The sequence below is a fragment of the Vombatus ursinus genome, unplaced genomic scaffold, assembly GCF_900497805.2.
Source record: "Vombatus ursinus unplaced genomic scaffold, bare-nosed wombat genome assembly UNPS02000577.1, whole genome shotgun sequence".
Lineage (NCBI taxonomy): Eukaryota > Metazoa > Chordata > Mammalia > Diprotodontia > Vombatidae > Vombatus > Vombatus ursinus.
The window spans coordinates 19,269,114-19,292,507 of NW_020940355.1; the positions used below are offsets into that span (position 1 = coordinate 19,269,114).

A 23,394-nucleotide genomic window follows, 5' to 3' on the forward strand; every position below is an offset into this window, starting at 1 on the left:
TTCATTCAACAATGGCAGAAGAAAATACAATGGTAAAAAAAATATGGGAAAGCACAGGGAAAAGCACGGGCCAATTAAATTTGTCCTTAATATAGAAAAATTATAATATATTCTTTCAGATTCATTGTAGGGTAAATATCTTTCTTTTAAGGGAATACCCAATGAAGCATACATATATTTCTAATTTGGCACTCTTTGGGACCGAATATATTATAAGCTGGTAATGATGCTACCAACTATATCTTTTAGTAAAATGTACCACTATACATAAGAGGCCTCTTTGTCCTGTTGCATAACTAAAACTATAGACTAATATAGAGCTTTTACTTTTAAAACGGTTAAAAGACATCATGAAATAGCTGCATCTGCTATAGTTTAATGTAAGAGGAATGTAAGGCATACCCCAAAATGGCTCAAGATGAATGTAGCATCCCATATTATTAGTGGTGCATAAATTAACACTATCTGAACAGTAGTGGCTATTCCTTTTTACTCTCGTTTATACTCTGCTCCTCCAACACTCCCAATCCTAACCCTTCCACAAAAATCACATAGGAAATGTAAAGAAACAGGACTGATTTTATTTTTTTCATCACCAGGTTTTTGTCCTTTCCCTAGGAGTCTACCTCTCTAGAACCAGGCAAGCTCAAACTGAGCTCATAGTCAACTGTTCACCAATAAAAGCCAAAAGAAAGCTCCATTAGTGAAGTGCTATGCAGGAGAACAGAAGGGGGTACTAATAACTGAGATTTCAATACTACTTTAAAATTTGCAATATATTTTACATACATTATCTCATGTGAGCCTCACAACAACCCTTTGAGACAGGTATTACTACTCCTATTTTATTGGAAGCCTAGAAGACATAAGTGGCTTGCTCAGAGTCACACTGAAGTCAAAAGCAAACTCCAGTTTTCCTAATCCCAAGTTCCGCATTCTTCTACAGATCTTCCTTCTCTGCAGATAATGAATAAACTGTTTAGCTTAGCCCAATTTTCAGTTTTGTTTTTTTTTTAGGCAATTGGGGTTAAGTGACTTGCCCAAGGTCACACAACTAGTAAGTGTCACGTGTCTGGTCTGAGGCCAGATTTGAACTCAGGTCCTCCTGACTTCAGGGCCAGTGTTCTATCCATTGCGCCATCTAGCTGCCCCCAATTTTCTTAATAAAACATAAGCTATTGAAAAAAATATGTAAAATGAAACACTATTCCATTATAATCCAGTGTTACTAGTCCTAAAGACGGACTACGTCTAAGTGCAATTTCTGCTAGTTTCTAAAAAAAACTTTTCACAATCACAATGGTTATCCTTAGTGTCCTGAAGAACCATGAAAAAACTTGACATCAGCCACATTGTTCCATGACACTGAAATGACAATTACACCCATTCTATTTTCCTACTGGATTTTATATTATCCTTTTGTATCAATGCAGTCATTCTCCTGTATTCTTAGTTATATAAACTGCCAGAACATTTTTATCACTGCCCTGAGCTAATAAGTCTGCACTTACTGTCTCAACTTGTACAAAATTCCAACTGACTTCTGAATCATAATGCTTCCCGTTCTTTAGAGTAAAATAGACTTTTCACATAAGAATCTTTTTAGTTCTTACAGAGATAAAGAAAACTGTTGAAGCTTGTCTTAGAGTGGTGGGAATCCAAAAGGATTTATGTAATTTCAAAAGTCAAAGAATATTTGCTTACTTTCCCTAATAGAATGGGAGTCCCTTGAGTTCAAGAATTGTCTCACTTTTTATATATGAATCTCTAATGCCTACTACAGTGCCTGGTACAAAGTAGAAGTTCAATAAATGCTTGTTGATCAATTACTAACTGTGGGGAGGGAATAAAGGAGCACCTTTAGAAATCTCTTTATTTCTAAATTCTTTGCCTTATTATTTTTTAATGAATTATACCAGAGGTGCTATTTCTAACAATATAAGCAATCACGGCTGAAAGGGACTTCTGAGGCATAATTCCTCATTTTACAGATAAAGTTGTAGAGAAGTTAAATGACTCATCCAAGTAAGATAGCTTTGATCAATCAACAAGCATTTATTAGGCATCTGCTCTGTGTCAGACTCTGACCAGTCACTAAGGACACAAAGGCCAAAAGGAAAAGAAAAAAGAAAAGAAACAGCCTCTCCTCTCCAGGTGCTTCCATCTATCCTCCAACGCCAGACCACAGGTCTGTCCACTGTATCATGCTGAGAAACAAAAGGGGGTTTTCATAAACTGCAAAAGTCTGTGTGTCTTAGTAGATCAAAAATACTTTACTACTGAGAAAATCCTCCTAGAGAAATATGAGAAGACCACCTCACTTGGGTGCAAATACTGGTAAAGCACCAGAATGCAACAGCTAAAAGTTTTTGCAGTACAGATAGGCTAGTGGACAGAGCATCGAACTTGGGGAGAGCACAGCTGGCTTTTCATGTTGGCTCCACCACTAATAACCTTGGAAAATTTCCAACCAGCTTCACTATGGGCCTCTGTTACCTTTTTTCTTTTTAAATTTAATTACGAAACAACAAACACCAAATAAAATGGGCACCTCCATGAACATCGTAGAACAAAAAAAAAGATTACACATGAAACTGCAGGCTTCTATCATGCACAAGTTGTTTTTCTTTAAGTATGTGATAAATTCAACTTGTAGCCTTCAAAGTTGTCCTGTTTGTCTGTGCTTCTTTCTGGCCTTTCTTCTGTGTGCTAATTTTTTTTTTTTTAAGATGTCTCAATGACCTTCTTTTCTTTTTTCTTTTGTTATCTTTTCCCTATCCTCTGTCACAAACCCATCCCCTTCTATGAGAGAAAAAAGGAAAAAGAAAACAAAAAGGAAAAAGAAAAAGAAACAGAAACAGGCCTCTGTTTTCCCATTTGTAAAAAGAGGGTAACTAGACAAAATGATCTTTAAGATCCCTCTGTGTCCTAATGTTCTTTAATTTGTTTTACCAAGAGAAAAATTCTTAAATTGTGCAATTTCTATCTCCCTGATGAAAAGTCAGGTATTCAGGTACATTAAGGAAAGAGAAGGGGACTGGAAGCAATTACAATGCTTCAAAGGTATTCTGATGTATTCTTTCAGGTAACTAAGGATTAGGGGGCAAAAGAAAGTCTTGTTTTACCTATTAGCAGATTCTTGTTTCAATCTTTTTTTTGTTTGTTTGTTTTTACTTTGTTGCTGTGGACTAGCCCTTTTGATAAAACTTGATATAAACATGAAATGCACCGTGTCAGTTTTGTCAAAGTACCATAGTCAGCTAAGAGTTAATGCTATTCTCTAAGCAACTAATTTACTATCAGAGACTAAGGAGGCTTTAATAAAAACGGGAAAACAAAAACAGTTCTATCAACCTTTATGCCTAAATTCCCAAAAATTCCTCGTGCCTAGAAAGGAAACTTTATATCTGAGAATCCTTAATTTAAAGTGCTCAGAAAAAATCCTGAAAAGTACATCTCTACATACAATGATACATGTTGTTGTTCAAGTAATGTCTGCCCCTTCGCGACCTCATGGACCACACAGGGGTTTTCTTGGCAAAGATACTGGAATGATTTGCCATTTCCTTCTCCAGTGGATCAAGGCAAACAGAGGTTAAGTGACTTGCCCAGGGTCACACAGCTAGTAAATGTCTGAGGCCAAATTTGAACTCAGGACTTATGACTCCAGGCCCAGTGCTTTAACCACTGATCCATCTACTGCCTAATAATGACGTGTGTATGCACCAGTAAGATTATAAATTTAGATAATACTTCCATTTGCTAGAAAAAAGGGGGGGCAGTAACTCAGGTTACCAGGAAAAATATTGTTAGGACAATGAACTGATGAGTAGAAAAAAAATCAGTCCTCAAATAAAGGCAGTTGATGAGCAGTGGATAGAGTGCTGACCTTGAGAGACCAGAAGACCTGAGTTCAAATTTGGCCTCAGACACTTACGAGCTGTGTGACCCTGGGCAAGTCACTTAACCAGCTTCTTCAACTGTAAAATGGACATAATAATAGTACCTACCTACCAGGTTATCGTTAAGATCAAATGAGATAATGTTGGTAAAAAAAAAAGTGCTTAGCATAATGACTGGCACATAGTAGGCACTATATAAATACTTATTCCCTTCTCCTAAACATAAATTGTGTACCTAATATGTACAAAACAATTCTCAGTCTGTTTTTAGAATTATTGTAACTTTCTGTATTTTTTCAAATTGCTTATAAGTAGCAAAAGACTTGTTTGTTTCTCTATTCAGCTATATCTTCCCTACTGTAATCCAAACACAACATACTCCACCCCATCCCACCATGAACACATAAATTTGTATAACAATCATATTAGCACCTGATAATTCAGAGTGGAAAAAAGGTTTTCTAGAGCAGCAGTTTTTAACTTGGAGAGTGTGAAATATTCATATATATATACACATATATATACACACATACCTATATACATAAATACATATGTGTGCATATATAATATAATATATATAGATAACTGTATTTCAAAATAATTGGCTTCCTTTGTGATCCTATATATTTTATTTTATGCATTTAAAAACATTATTCTCAGAAGGGGCTCATAGGTTTCATGAAACTGACAAGGATCTATGACACAAAACAGGTTAAGAACATCTGGTTCAAATAAGGAGTAATCCTAATCCCGCTTCAGCAAACTTACGTGTTTGTGTTTTCTTTAGTGTGGGTGCATTATTAACTGTCTGATTTAAGGGATTAGGGGTAGAAGGTGGATTTAGGGAGAAGGGGAAAACAACCTAAACTGTCAGAAGACCTAAAGCTGAAGTACATGAGAGGACTTGCTGAAAATGTAATGTTAAATCTACAAAAAAAGATATCATATTTACCAAAATTCCAATTATATTCACTTGTTCAGGAACTGTTCTATTGCAAAAATGAAGATGCAACTGCATTATTTATTTGTCTTGAAGGATACCAGTACAGTCTGGGTTGCATACCAAAAAGGGCATACAAGAAAGGAAACACAAACCCAAGGTCAGGAAGGGAACTAGATACATAATGTGATCCTATTACATTAAATCAGGAATGAGGAAGAGGGATTTTGATAAAGGGCACCAAAAGCTTCAAATCTTGGAGAAAACAATCAACTCTTTATGCATTTCACATTTGAATGTATTGCTTCTTAGAATCAACAAGGCATCATGCATTAGAGTTTTTAGCATTCACATAAGACTGATGCTATAGAGAATAGCATGATCTCTATGTGGCAGAAAGAGTTAGGACACTTGGGTTTCACTCCCCAGTCTGAAATAAACTACTGAATAACCACAAGCAAGTTACTTTACTTCCCTAGACCCAAACCTCCTCATCCATAGAAAAAAGAGGTTAGACTAAATAATCTTTAAAATCCCTTCCTCTTCTATTAAAAATGCAGTGCTTATTCTTCCTCTGTACAACAGAATCGCTTCCCCAAAAGTCTACCCAATTGGACTGTGTACCCAATAATCTTAGGAACCATGTCTACACTGTTACTTCTCTGTGGATGCCAAAAATTTCTACTTGATGGCTTATTCATACCTAAAGATTCCAGAAATAAAATTATACAGCATACAAATGTGCTGATACCTTTTGAAAACTTTTTTTAAAATTTTTCTCTATTACTTATGTAAATAAGTAGGTGTTGAAATGAACATGGATTGAAAGCTCTATGAAGGTAATATAAAAATCTTCAAGCTGTTCAGTTGGAGAAAATTTTTAAATTCATTATTCTGTTTTGTGCTTTGAAATAACAAGCTGCACACTAGATTATAGGATCACAGCAAAACTGGGATTTTGACATAGATCCTCTGAATCCATCTCCAGAAGTCTTTCCAGTAAATCATATTGTTTCCTAACATCAAAAGAAAAACAATTCATTAATTTGAGCAGGGAAAACAAGAGGATGCTAATTTCTCTTAAAAACAAAAGAAATTACATTAAATAGCTATCCTAAAGAAAATAACTTTTTTCCCCCTTTGGAAAAATATTCCTTTAAAAATTGAATTCTACACCAAAAAAAAAAAAAAGAGAGAGAGAAAAGGACTTAAATGTGCAAAAATATTTGTAGCATCCCTTTCTATGGTGACAAAATACTGGAAACTGAGGGGATGTCCATCAATTGGGGAATAGCTGAACAAGCTGTGGTATATGAATGTAATGGAATATTGTGCAATAAGAAATGATGAATAGGCAGATTTCAGAAAAAAAAAAACCAGGAAAGACTTGTACTAACTAATGCGAAATGAAATGGGCAGAACCAGAAAAACATTGTACACAGTATCAACAACATAGTGTGATGACCAACTATGAATGACTCAACTCTTCTTAGCAACACAATAAACTAAGACAAATACAAAGGAAAATACTATACACATACAGATAAAGAACTGATGGACTCTGAATGCAGCTTGAAGCATATTTTTTTCACTTACTTTATTCTTTTTTGTAGTATTTTTCTTTTTGAGCTATACTTTTACAACTGTGACTAATATAGAAATGTTTTACATGATAGCACATGTATAACCTATATCAAATTGCCTACCATTTTCAGAAGAGGAGAGTGGAGGAAGGGAGGGAGAAAAATTTGGAACTCAAAATCTTGTAAAAATTAATGCTAAAAATTGTCTTGACAGGTAATTGGGTAAAATACTATTAAAAAATAAAGTTAAAAAAAAAAGAAGGAAAGAAAAAAAATTGAATTCTATTTTATCCTCAGGCTCACAAAAGCAAATGACTCATACTTCAAGCAGCCTATATGTGTTAAAATAAAAAAAGTTTACTTCAAACTTGTTTAAACAAGGTTCCATGATTGTACTTTTTCTAATTACTAAAAGGAAAACTTGCCCTGGAACAAAATCCAAAATGGATAATGAACATGCATGTGAATTTTAACTGCTTCAGAAGTTTTTACTTTTTTATTTTACTCCCTTTAAATGCATCACCCTTGTGTTTGAAAAATAAGATTCATATATTGGCAACTACAATGGTGTATAGTGGAAAGAGAGGACTCCTCATTTGGAGTCCAAAGCCTAGCACTTCTGCTTGCTACCTGTGATATTGTACAAGTGACTTAACTTCTCAGTTTCCTCATCTGTAAAGTAAGGAAGTTGGACTTGGGGGTGTGTGTGTGTGTGTGTGTGTGTGTGTGTGTGTGGTTCCCTGTAACTTTAAATTCTATTTTTAAATTAACCATTTACTTTAATATCATTAATTTTTTAAATTAGCCCTTTCTAAACTAATAGGACAATTAGGTGATACAATGGATAGAGCACTGGGCTGGGAGTCAGAAAGACCTGAGTTCAAATTTGACTTCAGCCATTTAATAACTGTGTGACCTGGGGCAAGTCATTTAACCCGTCTGCCTCAGTTTCCTTAACAGCAAAAATGGGATAACAATAGCACCTACCTCCTATGATTGTTGTGAGGATCAAACAAGATAATATTTGTAAAGTGCTTAGCATAGATAGTGTCTGGCTAGACTTAATCCTTGATCCAAACATAAGTTTGCTATTCTAAGTGATAAATATTTATAGACTTGCAGAAAAACATCAGCTAAAATTCTTTGGTCCTGATATGGAAATTCCCTCCACTACTACAGATTATCAATTATGCCATAACAAGTCTTAGAAAGCTACTTAAGGTACTGAGACATCACTGTTTTAAAGAGGAACACAGCATTTTAGATAGTAGTTAAGCATAAAAATGGATCTTTCTCTGTTAAATGGGCATAATGTGAATTTCTGGCCTGTTCCAATTACTTCTCTTTTATGCACAAATTATATTGTAAATTTCATGAATACAGGGACCTGGTCCAATATCTCTTTACATGCTGAGTGCCTAGGACAGTGCCCACGTCACAGGCACTTGATATTTGTTAATAATAGTAATCATGATAATGATATAATACATAAGGTATTTCCTTGAAAAATAGAACCAATAAAGCACATTTATTTAATGAATTATAAATCTCAAAGCAATTTTCACAAATACTGTCCTCATCTGATTCTCTTTTTAAAGTTCTACCATTTTAAAAAATTAGAGGCTCCAAAAATGTATCCCTCCACTAGGGATAAATCCTAGTTTGGTGATGGCTTGTAACTTTTTTCATGGTTCATTGGTTTAGGGGCAGCAGGTAATGGAAGGAGAGGGTTGATCACAATAATTAGCATTACAAGGATATGCTTGCACTTGGCAAGTTTCCTGAAGCTTTCATTTGGTTAGATTTTGTTTTGCTTTTTTTAGTTTCATCTTAATAAATGATTTTAAGGCCATCCTAGATGAAAACATTAGGGAGGTTTACAAAGCAAGTAAATGCCTGTCCTTCGAGAGTTTCAGGAGTTTCTAAGAATACCTAGGGATAGGAACTGGGCCTGTGATATCAATGCTGTAGGTAAATCTCAGATGAAGAAACTCCCCATACCAATTCAGGCCTGCATCTTTTCAGCAATTTATAGCCTTCGAGAGGTGCCTACAAAACCCAGAAGTTAAAATGACTTGCCCAGGGTCACATAGTCACTGTGTCAGAACTGAAACTTGATCCCAGGTCTCCCTAGCTCTGAGACCAGCTTTCTATTTAGCCTTTGCTACGCTATCTCTCAAGAATATCTACAAGACACCAAATCCACTCAGATAATTTAATGAAAGAGATCGATTCAATGTCAGGGTCTGGATAAGGTTTCACAAACAAGAAAAGAGAAAACTCTGAAAATTGAGTTTTCTTTCTTTTATTTTATGGCTAATCTACAATTATTCACTAGATGTTGTCAACTCCAACACAACTAAAATCAGTTTCTCTTTCTGATCACTTCTGTTGCATGAACTCAAATTGCTTTCAAACACTTACATTTTCAGTAGTCCTTCTTTCACAATTATATACAAGCTGATTTTTTTCAGATGCTATTCATTAGTTCATCCAACAAATATTTACTGAGTACACATAAGACATTGTACTAAGTGCCAGATAAATTATTAGAAAGATCTTCCTATGTAGGCTTAAGAACTGTGATCAACACAATGACCAGTCCATGATTCCAGAGGGCCAATGATGGAGAATTCTACTCAATTCCTGACAGAAAGGTGATGGACTAAATATGCAGAATGAGACACACATTTATGGATGTGGCCAATGTGACAATTTGTTTTGCCTTACTGTATATTCATTCCAAAAGTTTTGTTTTCCTTTTATTTCTTGAGGGTGGGGGGATATAGGAGAGAAAGAATATAAATGCTTATTAATTGAAAAAAAAGTATCTTATGCTCAAGAACCAATGACTTGAAAATACAATTTTAATAAATCTCTCAACTTGTTAAGAAAGTTACATTCTTGTTGGGAAGAAACACATGCATAAAAATGAAATACAAAATAATTTGGGGGAGGGCCCCAACAACTTGAGGAATCAGGACAGGCTTCAGGAGGTGGCATTTGAGTTAGTTTTGAAGGAAGAAAGGTTTCTATGAGTTAGAAGAAAGGAGTACATTCTACACATTTGGGAGGAACAGGAGGATCAGTCTGGCTAGAATTCAGACTATATGAAGGAGAGGGCAATAAGTCTGGAAAGGAGAGCTGGAGTCAGATTATAAAGCACTCCAGGTCACCTCTCTAAGTCCTTAAGACCTAAAATTATGATTAGATACAAGATGGTGTTTAATTCATTAACTATTGATATTTTACTATCTCAAGAAATAAGTGATCAAGTGAAGTAAGTCTGAGCTTTGGAAATGTTTGTTTTAGTGAGATGCTTGTTGTTATCAAGACTTGACCTCTAGTTTTTAATAGTTTTAAATAGAAATATTTTGCAAAACGCTTAAGAAAGGATGGACTGAGAGTTAACATTTATAGTTTATTGAGTTTAGCTGCAATACTATTGCTTTTGAGCCCGAAGACCACTGGAGGCTCTCTCCCCAAATACTGGAGGAAGAAAAGGAGAAATGGGAAGGATAGTTGGTATGTTCCTATCCAGCAGTGGTTAGCTTAGAACCAAACCTCAGACTCTTGAAGACAGTGCTTCTAGAACCTCCTAGTCTGGAAAGACTGGTTGGCTTACACCTTTGGGAGGTGGAATCCCAAAGTCACACCCAGTCCCTCCTTAACCCCACCCTGAAAACTCAGCATTTTGGCACTGAGGCATCAGCAATCTTTTTCTCCTTCTTCTTCTTTTCTTCCCAGGATATTTAAATAATCTGAGTAACAATTAGATTATGTCCATACTGAGGGGAAAGCCACTGGTGGAACTCATTAGATGGAATTAGCCCATAATTTAATATGCTTGTGTAACACCATATTAAACACAAATTGCACTTCTGTCAAGTAGACTAGAGAAGTGGAGACTACAGAATAAGATAACTGAATGAATGGAATGGATTTTTTTTAAATCAAATATTTAATAAGGATGTAGCCAGAGGAAGACAACAGCTAAAACAGGAGCTAAAATTAATATTAGGTAACAACATTATTTTCAAAACAACAACAACAAAAACAATCCAACAACTGGTCTGATTTTTGAAAGTATATTTTGAGCTTCAACTTAGTAATCACCTAATTGGTACATGATCATCATGAAAGGGTTGGTACATAGTTTTGACCACAGCAACTCATTAAATAGTCTAGGAAAACACCGAGGGGTTTCTGTCTGCATCAGTGGAGGGAGAACACACAGACAAAATCGCAATGCTTGTGCATTTGTATTTCAGGAGTTAGAGCACTAAAATTCTTCAGTTTCTCCTATTTATGGTTTTACTATTTCACTTAAATATTCACTTAAACCATCTAATTATGCAATTAAGAGACTGCCTATCTGAAGATCTAAAGCTAGACAGGGTGATACAAGAGTGACAAACTTGTTGTTATTGAACCTGAGTTTGAATCTTAATTCTGCCACTACCTGAGTAACCTTGGACAAATAAATCATTTAAACTCTTTCTCTGGACCTGGGTGTCCTCATTTATAAAAATGAGAGAGTTGGACTAGATGACCTTTAAGATACCTTCTAGCTCTGAATCTATTATCCTATGATTCAGCTAGCTCTGACTAGCTATGTGACTAAACTTTAGTAACTCACTTAACCATTCTGGATTTCAGTTTCTTATTTAATTTTATTTTAAATTAGAAGGTTGAACCTGGATGATCTATATCACCCCTTCTGGTTCTAAGACTCTATGCTTATAGGTCTCATAAATAAGCTGAAATGACTTATATACCAAGCTAATAGCATACCTTAGGATTTTGAAACCATGGAAATTAAAAGAAGAAATATCAAAGAGCTACACAGGGCAAAACAATTATTAACACTACACATGTCTCAATTGTTTTGCTTTTAATCTTTGGGCAAATCCATCTTGACATCAAGGAGGGATATAAGTATCTGACTGAGTTTTCAGTCTAGCCTGGATGGTATTTCACTTTACTATCTTGTTTTTGTTATGATAAAATTGCATCGCATATAATTGTGATTTCTTTTGATGAAAACAATGTTAATTCTATTTAAATGGAAGAAAATATTCAAACACCACCATGTAAATGGAATTCAAAGTTAAATTTTCTAGGTGTAGTCCAAATTTTTTTTAAATGAACATTTACTGAGCACTATAGCAATGTACTGTCTAACCACCGTGCAGAGAAAGGGTTATATGCAGCTTACACAGCTTCTACTCAACCTAAAGATGGGAAAGGATTTATTACTTACATATGCTGCCATTAAAAAAAAATACTCTTTTAAAATCTGATAGACATTAGAAAACTAAATGAAGACAAAATGCAATTATCTTATACGTATTATGGAAGGAAAGGTGTATTTCAGTTGCTTCTACACAAACCAAACTGGGGAAAAGGTCAAATTCTGTCAAGCTACCCATTATTTTGAAAGTCACTAGTTTAGTTCAGTCATACAACTCGTAATCTTAAAAACAGCCTTTTTAACAAATTCAGCCCTTGGTTTTTTAAGTGGTTTATAATATGTAAAACTATATATGTATATTTTTCTTTGGAGAAACTTTAAAAAAATAGTCAGAAAAAAGCCTTACCAAAAATCAATAGCTTATGTTTATTCACTGTTCTACAGCTTGCAAAGCATTTAACTCAAAACAGGAAAGAGTACAGTTTGTATGTGAAAAATGACCCTTGTGAAAGTTAAAGCTCGGAACTCAATTAAGGTCTTCTAACTCCAATATGTTTTTACCTACTGTTTTGAGGAGAAAATTTTTTTGAAAAGGATTTTTTTAAGCCTGATATTGATACTGCCAGGGCAATATAGTGCTAGAACACTAAGTTCAGATGGTCAACTCCCACTGTATGAGTAAGCTTTACTTAGACTGCATATAGCTTCTCTAGTAGCTTTCCCAAATGTGCAAGTCATTGTTTACAGATGTATAAAAAAAGTGAATGCCTATATTCACTTTTATGATTTTTATATATATTTTATACATAAAAAGTAAAAGTTATTATTATTGGTTTTGTTATTTGTTATTATTTTCCATGATCCACTTGTTCACTCCTAGATAATCCCATCCCCACTAAACTCTCACAAATACAGGTTAGAACAGGTCTAAGAAAATTATATTACAAGGTCTAAAAGAATGAGAGCATGCTAATGCATGTCAAATAAAGCCTGTGATTGTGTGCACATCGAGCCAAGTAACATCAAACCAAGCTGCATTACAGGTATCATTTTTTAAAAAGAAAAATCAATGCCAATGGATAAAATAACAATGTTCCATGAAAATCAGGTTATTTATTTATATAAGTCTGTTTCCCCACCAACAGAATATGTAAATCTTGATATTATTAAAGGAATTCACAAATAGGAGTAAGATTGGAAAAAAAAAAACAGGACAAAAGAAATTGTTAGGCGTTTAAAAAAACACGAGTTATCTCCCAGAACATTTTATCAGTAACTAATGGCTATCAATCACTATTAAGAATTTTATAACACAAATAATTTTTCTATAATATTTTAATCAGTTAAGATAAAAATATTGTATTAACATGAGAGATTATTTTTTCATTTTAAGGAAGCATTTTCTGGGCTTTAGATCTAGAGGAGAAAATTAATACATTCACTGTCTTTCAAGAAATAAAACTTTGCTAAGTAGTAAATAACCCTGCTATATTGAAAGACTTTCAAGAACCTCTCTATAAATTTTGACTGAATGCAAATTCATGGATAAAGAAAAAGAATGTGTATCCTGAATATAGGTAACATGAAGGAAAAATGAGGAAAAGGGGGTGAGAGCAAGACTTTTAAAGTTGGCAAAATTATTTTAAAAATTCAATAATCAACACAAAAAAGTTTACAGGAAAATCCCAGCCTCATTCCTCTTTTGCTTGGCTTCTTTTTCTTTGAAAAATCCCCGATTCATTTAATTCAGACAAAGGTAGTTTTAATATGATTGACATTTTTGGCCAACCACAAAAATATCTAGAACAAACAAGTTACTTCGAAAAGAAATTAGACCCAAGTGGAAAGCAGTTTAAGAATTTTAGTAATCCCACACATATTTTAAAATTACTATCAAACCAAAAATCTTAAAGAGTGTTTTCAGGTTGGTTCAGCTCCACCCCAGCCTAAGGTCACAGTGCCTAACTACAAGGAGCAAAGCACCCCAGATCCTCCTTTTTCCAGGACATGGAAGGGGGAAAGAGATAGGTCAAACTAGTAAAAGTGAAGAAACTAACAGAATACTGAATATACTATAAACTCCGCACTCCAAAAAACACATGAGAAACCTGATCACGAAAATCACATTAGCTGAGCTCTTTCCCCACATATAATCCGACTTGTTCGTCGCTTTCCAGCTCTGGAAGTGGCCCTCCCAGAGTCACCAGACGCCATTCCAAGAGTTAACAACAACTCTGGAGGTGGGCGGAAAGGGCCAGCGGCCCATCCATCGCCTGTTACAAACATCTCTCAATAACTCTCTCCACACTTGCTGGGGAGACTCTACTGCCCTGTAAACCTTCCCTTGATGGTACAGGATCTATGGCACCAAGCAAAAGATACCCTGTTCACCAATTTAAAGCGTTTCCCCTTTTCCTTATGGTTTATCAGTATCGCAAAAGAGAATATAAGTCATCACCTTCCCGGGGTGGCTGGGGCATCGATTGTCATCGGGCAACTTGCCTCCGAGTGCGGAACTCTGCGGCATCTGGGGGCTTGGGCCAGGGAGATACAGATGACTTCGGGGTTTCCCAATTTTCCTGAAAGTCCCTTAGAGGTTCGATTCCCTCTTAATTTGAACATTCTGGTGCATGCCTCCGAAACCGTGAATAGGTTCAGTTTCTTCTTCTGGTAGGGGAAGGGATGAGAGGAGCGCCTGACCCATTCTAGGGGCTGGGAGGGAGAAAGGATGTTTGGATGAGCCCCGGGGTTGGGGATGAAGGAGAGGATGGGGATGACACGAAGGGATTCCTAGCACATTGGCCAAGAGAAGACTCGCCAGTATCTTCGTCTCCTACACTGGCTCTGCAGGAAAGCAGTAGTGGAGACCCTGCCTAAGGCACTCTAGGGGGCTTCGTTGGGCTTTCCCTGTGAATAACAAAACTAAATTTGAGCTATACTGGGACCAGGCTCATGGCAGATTTGCGACCCCAATTCTAAACACCAGAGCCGGAGGGGTCAGGGGTGGGGGACCAGGAAATCTCTTTTCCTTTTGTAATTTTTTAAAATTTATGCTTATTTTATGGAAGGACGGTTTCATTTTAACATCATATCTTGGTCTCCTAACAAAGCAACCAATCAAAAACCATTTAATAAGCTCCTACTAAGTGCCAGGTACCGTGCCAGGTACTAGGAAACAATGACAAACATGAGATAGACGAGCTCCAACAACAACCCAGGGGCAAAACCACATCTTTCCCACCAAGTCCCTCCCCTCTCCTCCTCCGCAATAGACCCCAAGTAGTTTAGTTATGAGGGCGGATTGGATACATGACAGCTGTACCCTCTGCCCCTCCCCAGCTTCCTCCTCTAAACCACAATAAAAGCGGATTCCCAGATCGCGCCCCTCTCGCGGGTAGGTGAGGAGTTGATCTCTTAATTTCAAACACCCACTGTGTCTGAGCAAAGGCGGAGGAGTCCCAACCAAACCATTCTCCTCTCTAAGTTTGTAGGTGAAACACATACATTCGCCTCCCACACCATTCCCATCAGTCACCCTGGCAATGTACGGGCTAGGCTAGACTACTCCGCTGGCTTCTACAGGAAAAGTGACCTCTGCTTTACTTCTTTCAGTATTCCTTTAATTTCATTTTTTTTTAAAGTGTGGAGGGGGAAGCTGGTTTGTTGTTGTTTTTTCTTTTAATTAGGGCATTTAAATCCGTTTCTTAAGATATAGAAAAGATCGAGATCTCTGTCTTTGGTGAAAGTACCCACAAGAATGAAATCAAGGCTCTTTGGAAGTATAATGGCAGTTGGCCCTGTGTAACCTGTTCTCTACCTAGGAAAAGGGGAAATGTCTTGTCCCCTCTCGGAACACGTATCTAAGCCCCCAGAAACCCTCCTTCCCGGCCCCCAGCGAGCGCCGGGAAGGGCCAGAGTTTGCCCTGCTGGTACCCACCAATAGCCGTCGGAGTTCTGGTCGTTCATGGTACACCTCCGCACGTAACACATCTTGTTGTTGGATCCCCCGCCCCCGCCGCAGACGACGCCGCCACCGCCACCGCCGCAGACGCCGCCGCTGCCACCGCCGCCACCACCGAAGCCGCCACCACCGAAGCCACCTCCTCCGCAGGTCATCTCACAGCGTAGGTCCGGGCCGGACTCAGCACGGGTCATTCGACCCAGGGTGTTGATCCGCGAATGGGATCCTCCGTTGCAACTCATCTTCGCCAAAAATCAATAGAGCGACTTAGGACTGAGGCATAAGCGAAAGTTGGGCGGGCGAGAAAGAAATCAAAGGAGCTTAACCAATTAAAAAAAATAAGTTTCCCAAGACCCCTGCAGGAGCGGACAGCAGCTCTTTTGAGTCTGACTTTCTCTCCTCTCAGCTGCTCCGGGGGCAGTGTTGGGTACACGGCAGGGGTCGAAGAGGGGAAGGGAGAGCAAAAGGGAGATAAGAAAACCCCACCGGGGGGCCGGGCCGGGGTAGGGGTAGAGCTTGGGAAAGGTGCAGCACCCAGCGGTGGTGGTGACGAGGGCTGGCTTCCAGAGAGGAGAAAAAGTTGTTGCTCTCGGGTGGGTGCTGGAGCAGAGAAGCTAGGTGCGCGCTGGGTGTTGGTCTTGGTCGGTGGTGGAGGGCTAGTCTCCTCCCCGCTGGCACAGGAAAGGCGAAGCCACACCTGCCTGATTTCTTTTTCTTCTACGTCGGTCTTTTTTTTTTTTTTTTTAATGAACACACCCAGGCGCGGTGGAGCGACCTAGCCCAGCCGCGCCTCCCCCACCTAGCAACCCAGAACTCTGGCCCAGTCTTCTTCCAGCTCCTCCCCCTGCTCCTGGGGGTCTCACAGACGTGCAGGCTGTTCAGGTCCTTTCCCACAGTTTCTCCCAGGCCCGCCCAGCCTGCAAGCCTGTCCTGGCTTCGCTCCTTCCGTTCCTCTCAGCACCTGAAGCCCTACCCAAATAGCTCAGCCCTTTGAGCTGGTGATTCTTGAAGGAACGACTGAAGCAAAAAATCCTAAGACAAGAAAGCTCTTGGCTGGGTATGAGAAGAGGGGAGAACATAGCGCGCCTTCTGGGGCATCTTTTCTCCTGCCAACACAATCAATGGAATATCCCAGCTTTAGAGGTTTACCCAGGGTTTTCCAAAACGGGAGGATGCCAATTGAAGAAGTGTTTATCAAATGGCGGTGGGGTGGGTGAGAGATCTTCTGTTCAAATTATCCTGGTAGCTACCTTCCTTAATGTGTCTATTTTTCCTTGATTATTTTAGAAAGATGGACACCAGTCCCTGGAGAAGTCAATCAGTTTTGGCAATAATAATTAATCTCCTTTGAGTTTTACTTTTTTTTCCCAATAAGATACACTAAGAACACAATGCAAGGTTTTTATCCTTCAAGAAAGTTATCAATTGAGTATAAATAATGTTGAATTTAATTCTAAAATTCCTAAGCTCTTATGTTCTAGTCACTGAACTGGAAGCTGGGGCCAAAGACAGCCGAAGTTGTCTCAGCCGTCCAGGAACTTACATACTATTGGATGAATATTAGGTAGATATGTAAGTACAAAGTGCATGCAAAGTTAATTTCAATTTCTTAATTTGGGGAATGGGAAAAGGCATCGACTTTAGGGAGGAATTAAAAAAAAACCCTCTTCAAGTTTTGAAAAAGCTTATGGCACTTTTATTGCTACCAATACTTCTCCATCCAAAGCTGCCTTTTTCCAAGCCCATTTTTTCTTAATGGTATGTGATCACAGTGATCTGCAGAAGTATTCTTTCCACTAGCAACAGTGTTAGATTCACAAAACTTTAGAGTAAGAAAGTATCTGTTTCTTCTTCGCCTTCTTTTGAAAGTGTTGGACTAGTTGGTGTAAAGTTCCTTCCATTTTTTTTAAGTTCCATGATCTTAACGATGTTAGTCTAATCTCATGTTTACAGAATAAGAAATTGAAGCCCAAAGAAATTAAATGACTTGACCAAGGCCACTCTCCTAGTTGGTGAAAGTTGAGCTCAGGCTGGTAATCCCCACTTTATTCTGGGTTGCCTCTTTTCCTTCCATATGACAGTCCAAGCTACAAGCAGCTTCTGGTTTTGTAGTTTCATTTTATTTAGTATGTTGGAAAACATCCTAAGCATGTAGTAATAAACCCTAGATTTAATGATCTCTATAGTAATGTTCTCTCTCTCCCAAGTAACATTAGTTAATATCTAGATTCCAAGAAGAAAATAGTTATGGTGGGTGTTATTTCTCCTGATGATATATGTCCCTTTGTGGGCTTCTTTGAATGAAGAAAAAAATGAGTCCCTTTCCTCTGCCAAATCTCAGAAGATGTTTATGCAGTAGTGTAGCTATTAAAATGCTACTTGAATGCCTGTATCACTGATAGACTCTGCACACTCAGGACAGCCCTTACTGGATATAGCCTAGAAACCAAAAGTCTGGGGTTGCTAAATGCAGGATCATGAGCTCTCAGAATTAGAATGAACCTTAGGAGTTAACTAATCCAACATATACCTGAACAACAATCTCTTCTATAACATTCCTAACAAGTGATTAGCCTTCCTTCATTTGTAGATTTCTAGTAATCTTCTGAGCAGCTAGGTGTTGAAGTGGATAGAGTGCTGTGACTCCAGTCAGGGAGACTCAACATCCTTAAATTCTAATCTGGCCTTAGACACTTACTATCTGTGTGACTGTTGGGCAAGTCACTTAACCCTGTTTTCCTCAGTTTCTTCATCTATAAGCTGGAGAAGGAAATGGCAAACCACTCCAGTATCTTTGCCAAGAAAACTCCAAATGGGGTCATGAAGAGTTAGACATGACTAAAACAACTGAACTACAACAACAACAAAGTGATCTTCTGGCCCTTCATTTGTGGCCACTGCTTCCTGAGGTACCTCATCCCAATTTTAGCCAGCACTAATTATTAGAAAGCTTTTCTTTACATGATTCAAACCTAAATCTGCCTCTGCCTCTTCCACCCACTGCTTCCCAATTCTCAGGACAAGATTTAGAAGGAAGTTTTCATTAAAGGATAGAAACCTTCAAACAAACTGTGTTGAAGCAATAAAGGAAATATATTGAACAACTGACTAGCGTACGATATCTCTGCAAGTGAACCAGTATTGACAACAATATGAAGTAGTTGAATTTATATTTATTAAATTCAATATTCTAATAGGAAAAGGAAGGAACACTAGCTAGGCTGCTTGCAATGGCAATACTACAAAAAAAAAGGATAAACTTTGGCAAAAAGATAACTATTTACAGGTGACTTCCTCTTATCTCTAGAAAATCCTGGGGTATCAAAAAATAATTAATTTACAACCAAAAAGAGCTACTCACAACCCTTAAACCACCAGCACCCAAATGTCTTTTCAGTCTATGCTTTTCCAAAGTATATTTGTATATTGGTAGAAGAACAGAAAGGAAGAAAGAGTAATGGATTCTCTTACACAGTGAAGACATTCCGTAAATATTTGTTAATTAACAATAACTTACATTTCTTTACTACTTTAAAGTTTGCTACTTTAAGTGTTTCCTCACCACAGCCCTGGGGGGAAAGTTGTCTAGGTAATACCATCCTCATTTTACAGATGAGGAAACCAATGCTCATAAAGACCAGTCAATAAGCATTTATTAAACATTTACCATGTGCCAGGTACTATGCTAAACTCTGGAAATACAAATACAAGTAGAAAGATAATCCTTGACCTCAAGGGGCTTATATTCTAGTGGGTAAAGACAACACATAAAAAGAAATTGGAAAAGAGGTGAAATAACTTACAGTTATATAGTTAGTAAGTATCAGGGCTGAGAGAGGAACCCAGGTCTCCTGAATCCAGGTCAGGCACTTGTCCCACTACATCTCCCTGCTTGTAAGTTCTTCTGTATCCTTTCCCCAAGCTCATCACATTTCCAACTGCCTCCCTTGGAACTGGTCTGTCTCCTTTAATATGTGACTCTGCGGAAGCGTTGCTGAGGACCCTGAGATCCTGAAAGGCTTTTTATATGTCTGCCAAGAGTGGTGTAAGAAATGAGAGGATATAAGAAAGAGATCAGCAACACCAGAGGCATTATAATGGTGGGGGGAAGGGGGAGGCAGGTACAATTTAAAAAAATTTGTGGTCTATAAAATGGACATAGTTCAAAAAAGCATTGCTCTCAATGTGATATCTATATACATCAGAATGCTCATTTCTTGATTCTTAATTATGAGTGTCTCTACTCAGCAGTATTCTGTTAGCTTTCTTATTCCTTGGATTAAATAATTAAAAGTAAAAACATTTAACTAGATATTATCACCCAAAAATATGTCCTTTAAAAACTCACATACACAAAGAAATAAAAAACTCCATGGGTCTTTATATTTATCACTCTGTTCACCATATTTAACCTAACTTTGAGTCAGGAAGGAATAGTAGAGGAACAGAATTAGAAAACATGACTTCTAGTCCTAGTTGTTACTAAGTAGGAAGGAAGGAAACAAGCATTTGTTAAGTATCTTTTATGTGCTAGGCACTGTCCTAAGTGCCTTACAAATAGTATCTAATTTGATCTTCACCACAACCCAATGAGGTGGATACAGTTTTACAATTGGACAAACTTAGACCAATAGGGTTAAGTAACTTGCCCAAAGTCACACATCTAATAAGTGTCTGAAGCTGGATTTGAACTCAAGTTTTCCTGACTCCAGGTACAGTACTCTATCCGCTGCCATTTAACTGCCTCAATAGAAACTATGTGATGAATCAATGACTAACTTTTCTGGACCTCAGTTTCCTCATCTATAGTAATAATAATGTAATAAGTAGCATTGATATATTGCCTTAAGGTTTGCAAAGTGCAAAAAAAGATTTATAAAAACATTTTCTCATTTTATCATCACAGCAACCCTGGGAAGTAGGTACTGCTATTATTACCCCTATTTTATGGGATTAAAAAACAGGCCATCAGAGGTTAAATGACTTGTTCAGGGTTACACAGTGAGTATCTGAGGACAATATTGCCTATGGGGTTTTCTTTTTCAAGGGTACTAGAGTGGGTTGCCATTTCCTTCTCCAGTAGATCAAGGCAAACAGAAGCTAAGTGACTTGCCCAGGGTCACACAGCTAGTAAGTGTCAAGTGTCTGAGGTCGGATTTGAACTCAGGTCTTCCTGACTCCAGGCCTGGTCCTCTATCTACTGAACCTGTAAACCTATAAACTAAGAGGTTTAGAAAACATATTTGAAAAAGTTCCTTCAGATCCAGAGTTTTCAGATTCAGTGATCCAAGAGTGTTCAGTTACTCAGCATAAGATATTAGGGTGTTATTGCTATTTTGGTCTGGACGTGTGATTTCATCAGGGCAGGAAAAGTCAGGTTAGGAAACTCCCTCTACCATTGCAAATTGATTACTAAGCGTTTTGCAACTTACACTCTTGCAGAGCTGCCGCAGTTGAAAAACTGTAGATGCCTGTAGTCAGGTTTGAATTCAGGTCATCCTGATTCCAAGACACTGGGCCAAGCTATCTCTCACCATGTGGCTTTAAAAGTCAGTGATCCACAGTTTGAAGCTAAGCATTTCTTGACAAGCCACTCTACTAAAGTCAGCTATTTTTTCCACCCACTTATGGTTACCTCCCCTTAAGCTGATAAGAGCAAATCACTGGTACAGTCTTTCTCTCTCCCTGACTGACTGAAGAGATGACCTTGCTAGTCAGGAAAAAAGAATCAGAAACATTCTGGATTTATTATAGAAACAACATACCTTGAACATGGGAATTCCTTATTTGTTCAAAATTCCATGGAAGCTTTGTATTTTCTTGATAAAGAATAGTCTCTGTTCTACACAGATGAAAAATTTTTGGCCTTAGAATGAACAGTCACCCTGCCTGGGTGGTGAATATTTTCACAACTTCAAGATTACAGGGTTAGGGGCAAAGGATTGAAATTTAAGACAAATAACTATTGAGATGAAAAAGTTCATTCCTTTTTTTCCAAATAAAAATGTCAGTGCCTTTGCTTCTAGTACATGCCTTAATAAATGTTTGTTGAGTCAGATTCAATTGAATGATGATGTGCTTAATAGGAATTTAATAGCACATTTCATATCCCCATCACCTTCTGATTCTCCCATGGTTATAAATAAATTCAAGTGCTCTAGAGATTACAAAATCCAGCCTTACATGTCAACAAATAGAAACTGTCCGTTTTATCGTTGTTAAAACTAGTTATAAAGCAGGGGTTCTTAATGGGATCCATGAGCTTTTTAAAAAAATATTTTGGTAATTATGTTCCAATGTAATTGGTTTCATTTTTAATCCTATAAATTGTATTTTATTCATTTGAAAGCATTGTTCTGAGAAGTCCGTAGGCTTTACTAGACTGCCAAAGGGACCTATGACACAAAAAGAGGTTAAGGAAGCTTGAATCAAAAGATTTTACATAAGTCAACAAGCTTGATAATGAATGTTAACTTTTAATGCTGAGTGAAGTGAGTAGAACCAGGAGAACATTGTACACAGTAACAGCCATGTTGTTTGATGACTAACTTTGATAGACTTAGCCCTTCTCAGCAATGCAGGGATCTAAGACATCTCCAAAAGTCTCATGGAAAATGCTATTCACATCCAGAGAAAGAACTATGGAGTCTGAATGCAGATCAAAGCATGCTATTTGCTTTTTTTTCCCCCTTCTGTTTTGTCTTGTTTCTTCTTTCTTGTGGTTCCTCCTATTGGTTCCAATTCTTCCTTACAACATGACTAATGTGAAAATATGTTTAATAGGAATGTGTATGTAGACCCTATATCAGATTGCATGCCATCTTGGGGAGAGGGGAGGGGAGGAAGGGGTAGAAAATTTAAAACTCAAAAGCTTATAGAAGTGATTGTTGAAAACTAAAAATAAATAAACTAATTTAAAAAATAACTTTTTTTTTCCAAAATGGAAAACTACTGATGAAACACAATCAGAATTAAGTACTATTTTTCTTAAAAAAAAAAAAAGAAAGAAGGAAGGAAAGAAAGAAAGAAGAAAGAAAAGCTATAGCTGAGCTGGCAGAGTTTATAAACTTTGATTAGCTGAAGTTTCCAACAGGAATGTGGTATTTTGTTTTTTAAGTAACTGTTTAGAAGTAAATAGTTGAGGTGAATTGAGGTGAATAGAAATCTTGAAGTTTTGGATTACATACAATTAGTTCATACACAGAAGGTGAAAAATAAAATTCAAGGAACATATATTTAGCATTTACTATAGGCAAGAGGCACTATGAGAGATACAAAAATGTCTTCAGGGAATTTAAATGATAGTTGGGTTGATAAGATAGGGAGGGACACATAACTATATTACAAATTGGAATGTAATAATTGCTTAGGAGAGGTATGAAATGCAATTAGAGATTTGAAGGAACTAGATCACAAGTAGCACTTAAGCTCTTTTATTCAAAAGCCTATAATATCAAGGAATATCCTCCATCATTGACTGGCTGCGTGGAATAATGGATTGAAGGCTGGCATTGGTTTCAGGAAGATCTCAATTCAAATCCCGCTTCTAACAGCTACTATCAACTTCAAAATATATGTGACTGTGGTCAGTTCCTTTATATTCTCAGTTATTTAGGTTATTCTCTAAGACTATAAATTATTGACACAGTACCCATTTGCATTGGTAAGTTCGCTACACTAATGAAATCACAGGTCCAGAAAATACAATCCATCATTAACCATCAACAAGCATTAAGTAAGTACCTCCTATGCCTCAGTACTGTGGATATAATACAAAAGGATAGTCCCTATCATCACAGAGCTTATATTTTACT

The 23,394-nt window shown here is 37.3% G+C and overlaps 1 protein-coding gene across 3 annotated transcripts in view; it reads right to left on the reverse strand.

The window, feature by feature from the left end:
* DSP (desmoplakin) overlaps positions 1 to 19,517 on the reverse strand; it is a 55,571-nt gene extending 36,054 nt beyond the window's left edge. The window contains exons 1-2 of one of the 3 annotated variants that reach the window (XM_027837698.1): positions 15,716 to 16,252; positions 15,557 to 15,619 (exon numbers count right to left, since the gene is read on the reverse strand). In XM_027837698.1, the coding sequence (XP_027693499.1) occupies positions 15,557 to 15,619; positions 15,716 to 15,822 (170 nt within the window). In that variant the 5' untranslated portion in view covers positions 15,823 to 16,252. Of the gene's footprint in view, positions 1 to 15,556; positions 16,255 to 19,383 lie in introns of those variants that run through there. The other 2 variants (XM_027837632.1, XM_027837563.1) reach the window with 2 other exon arrangements.
* Positions 19,518 to 23,394: the final 3,877 nt, after the last annotated feature.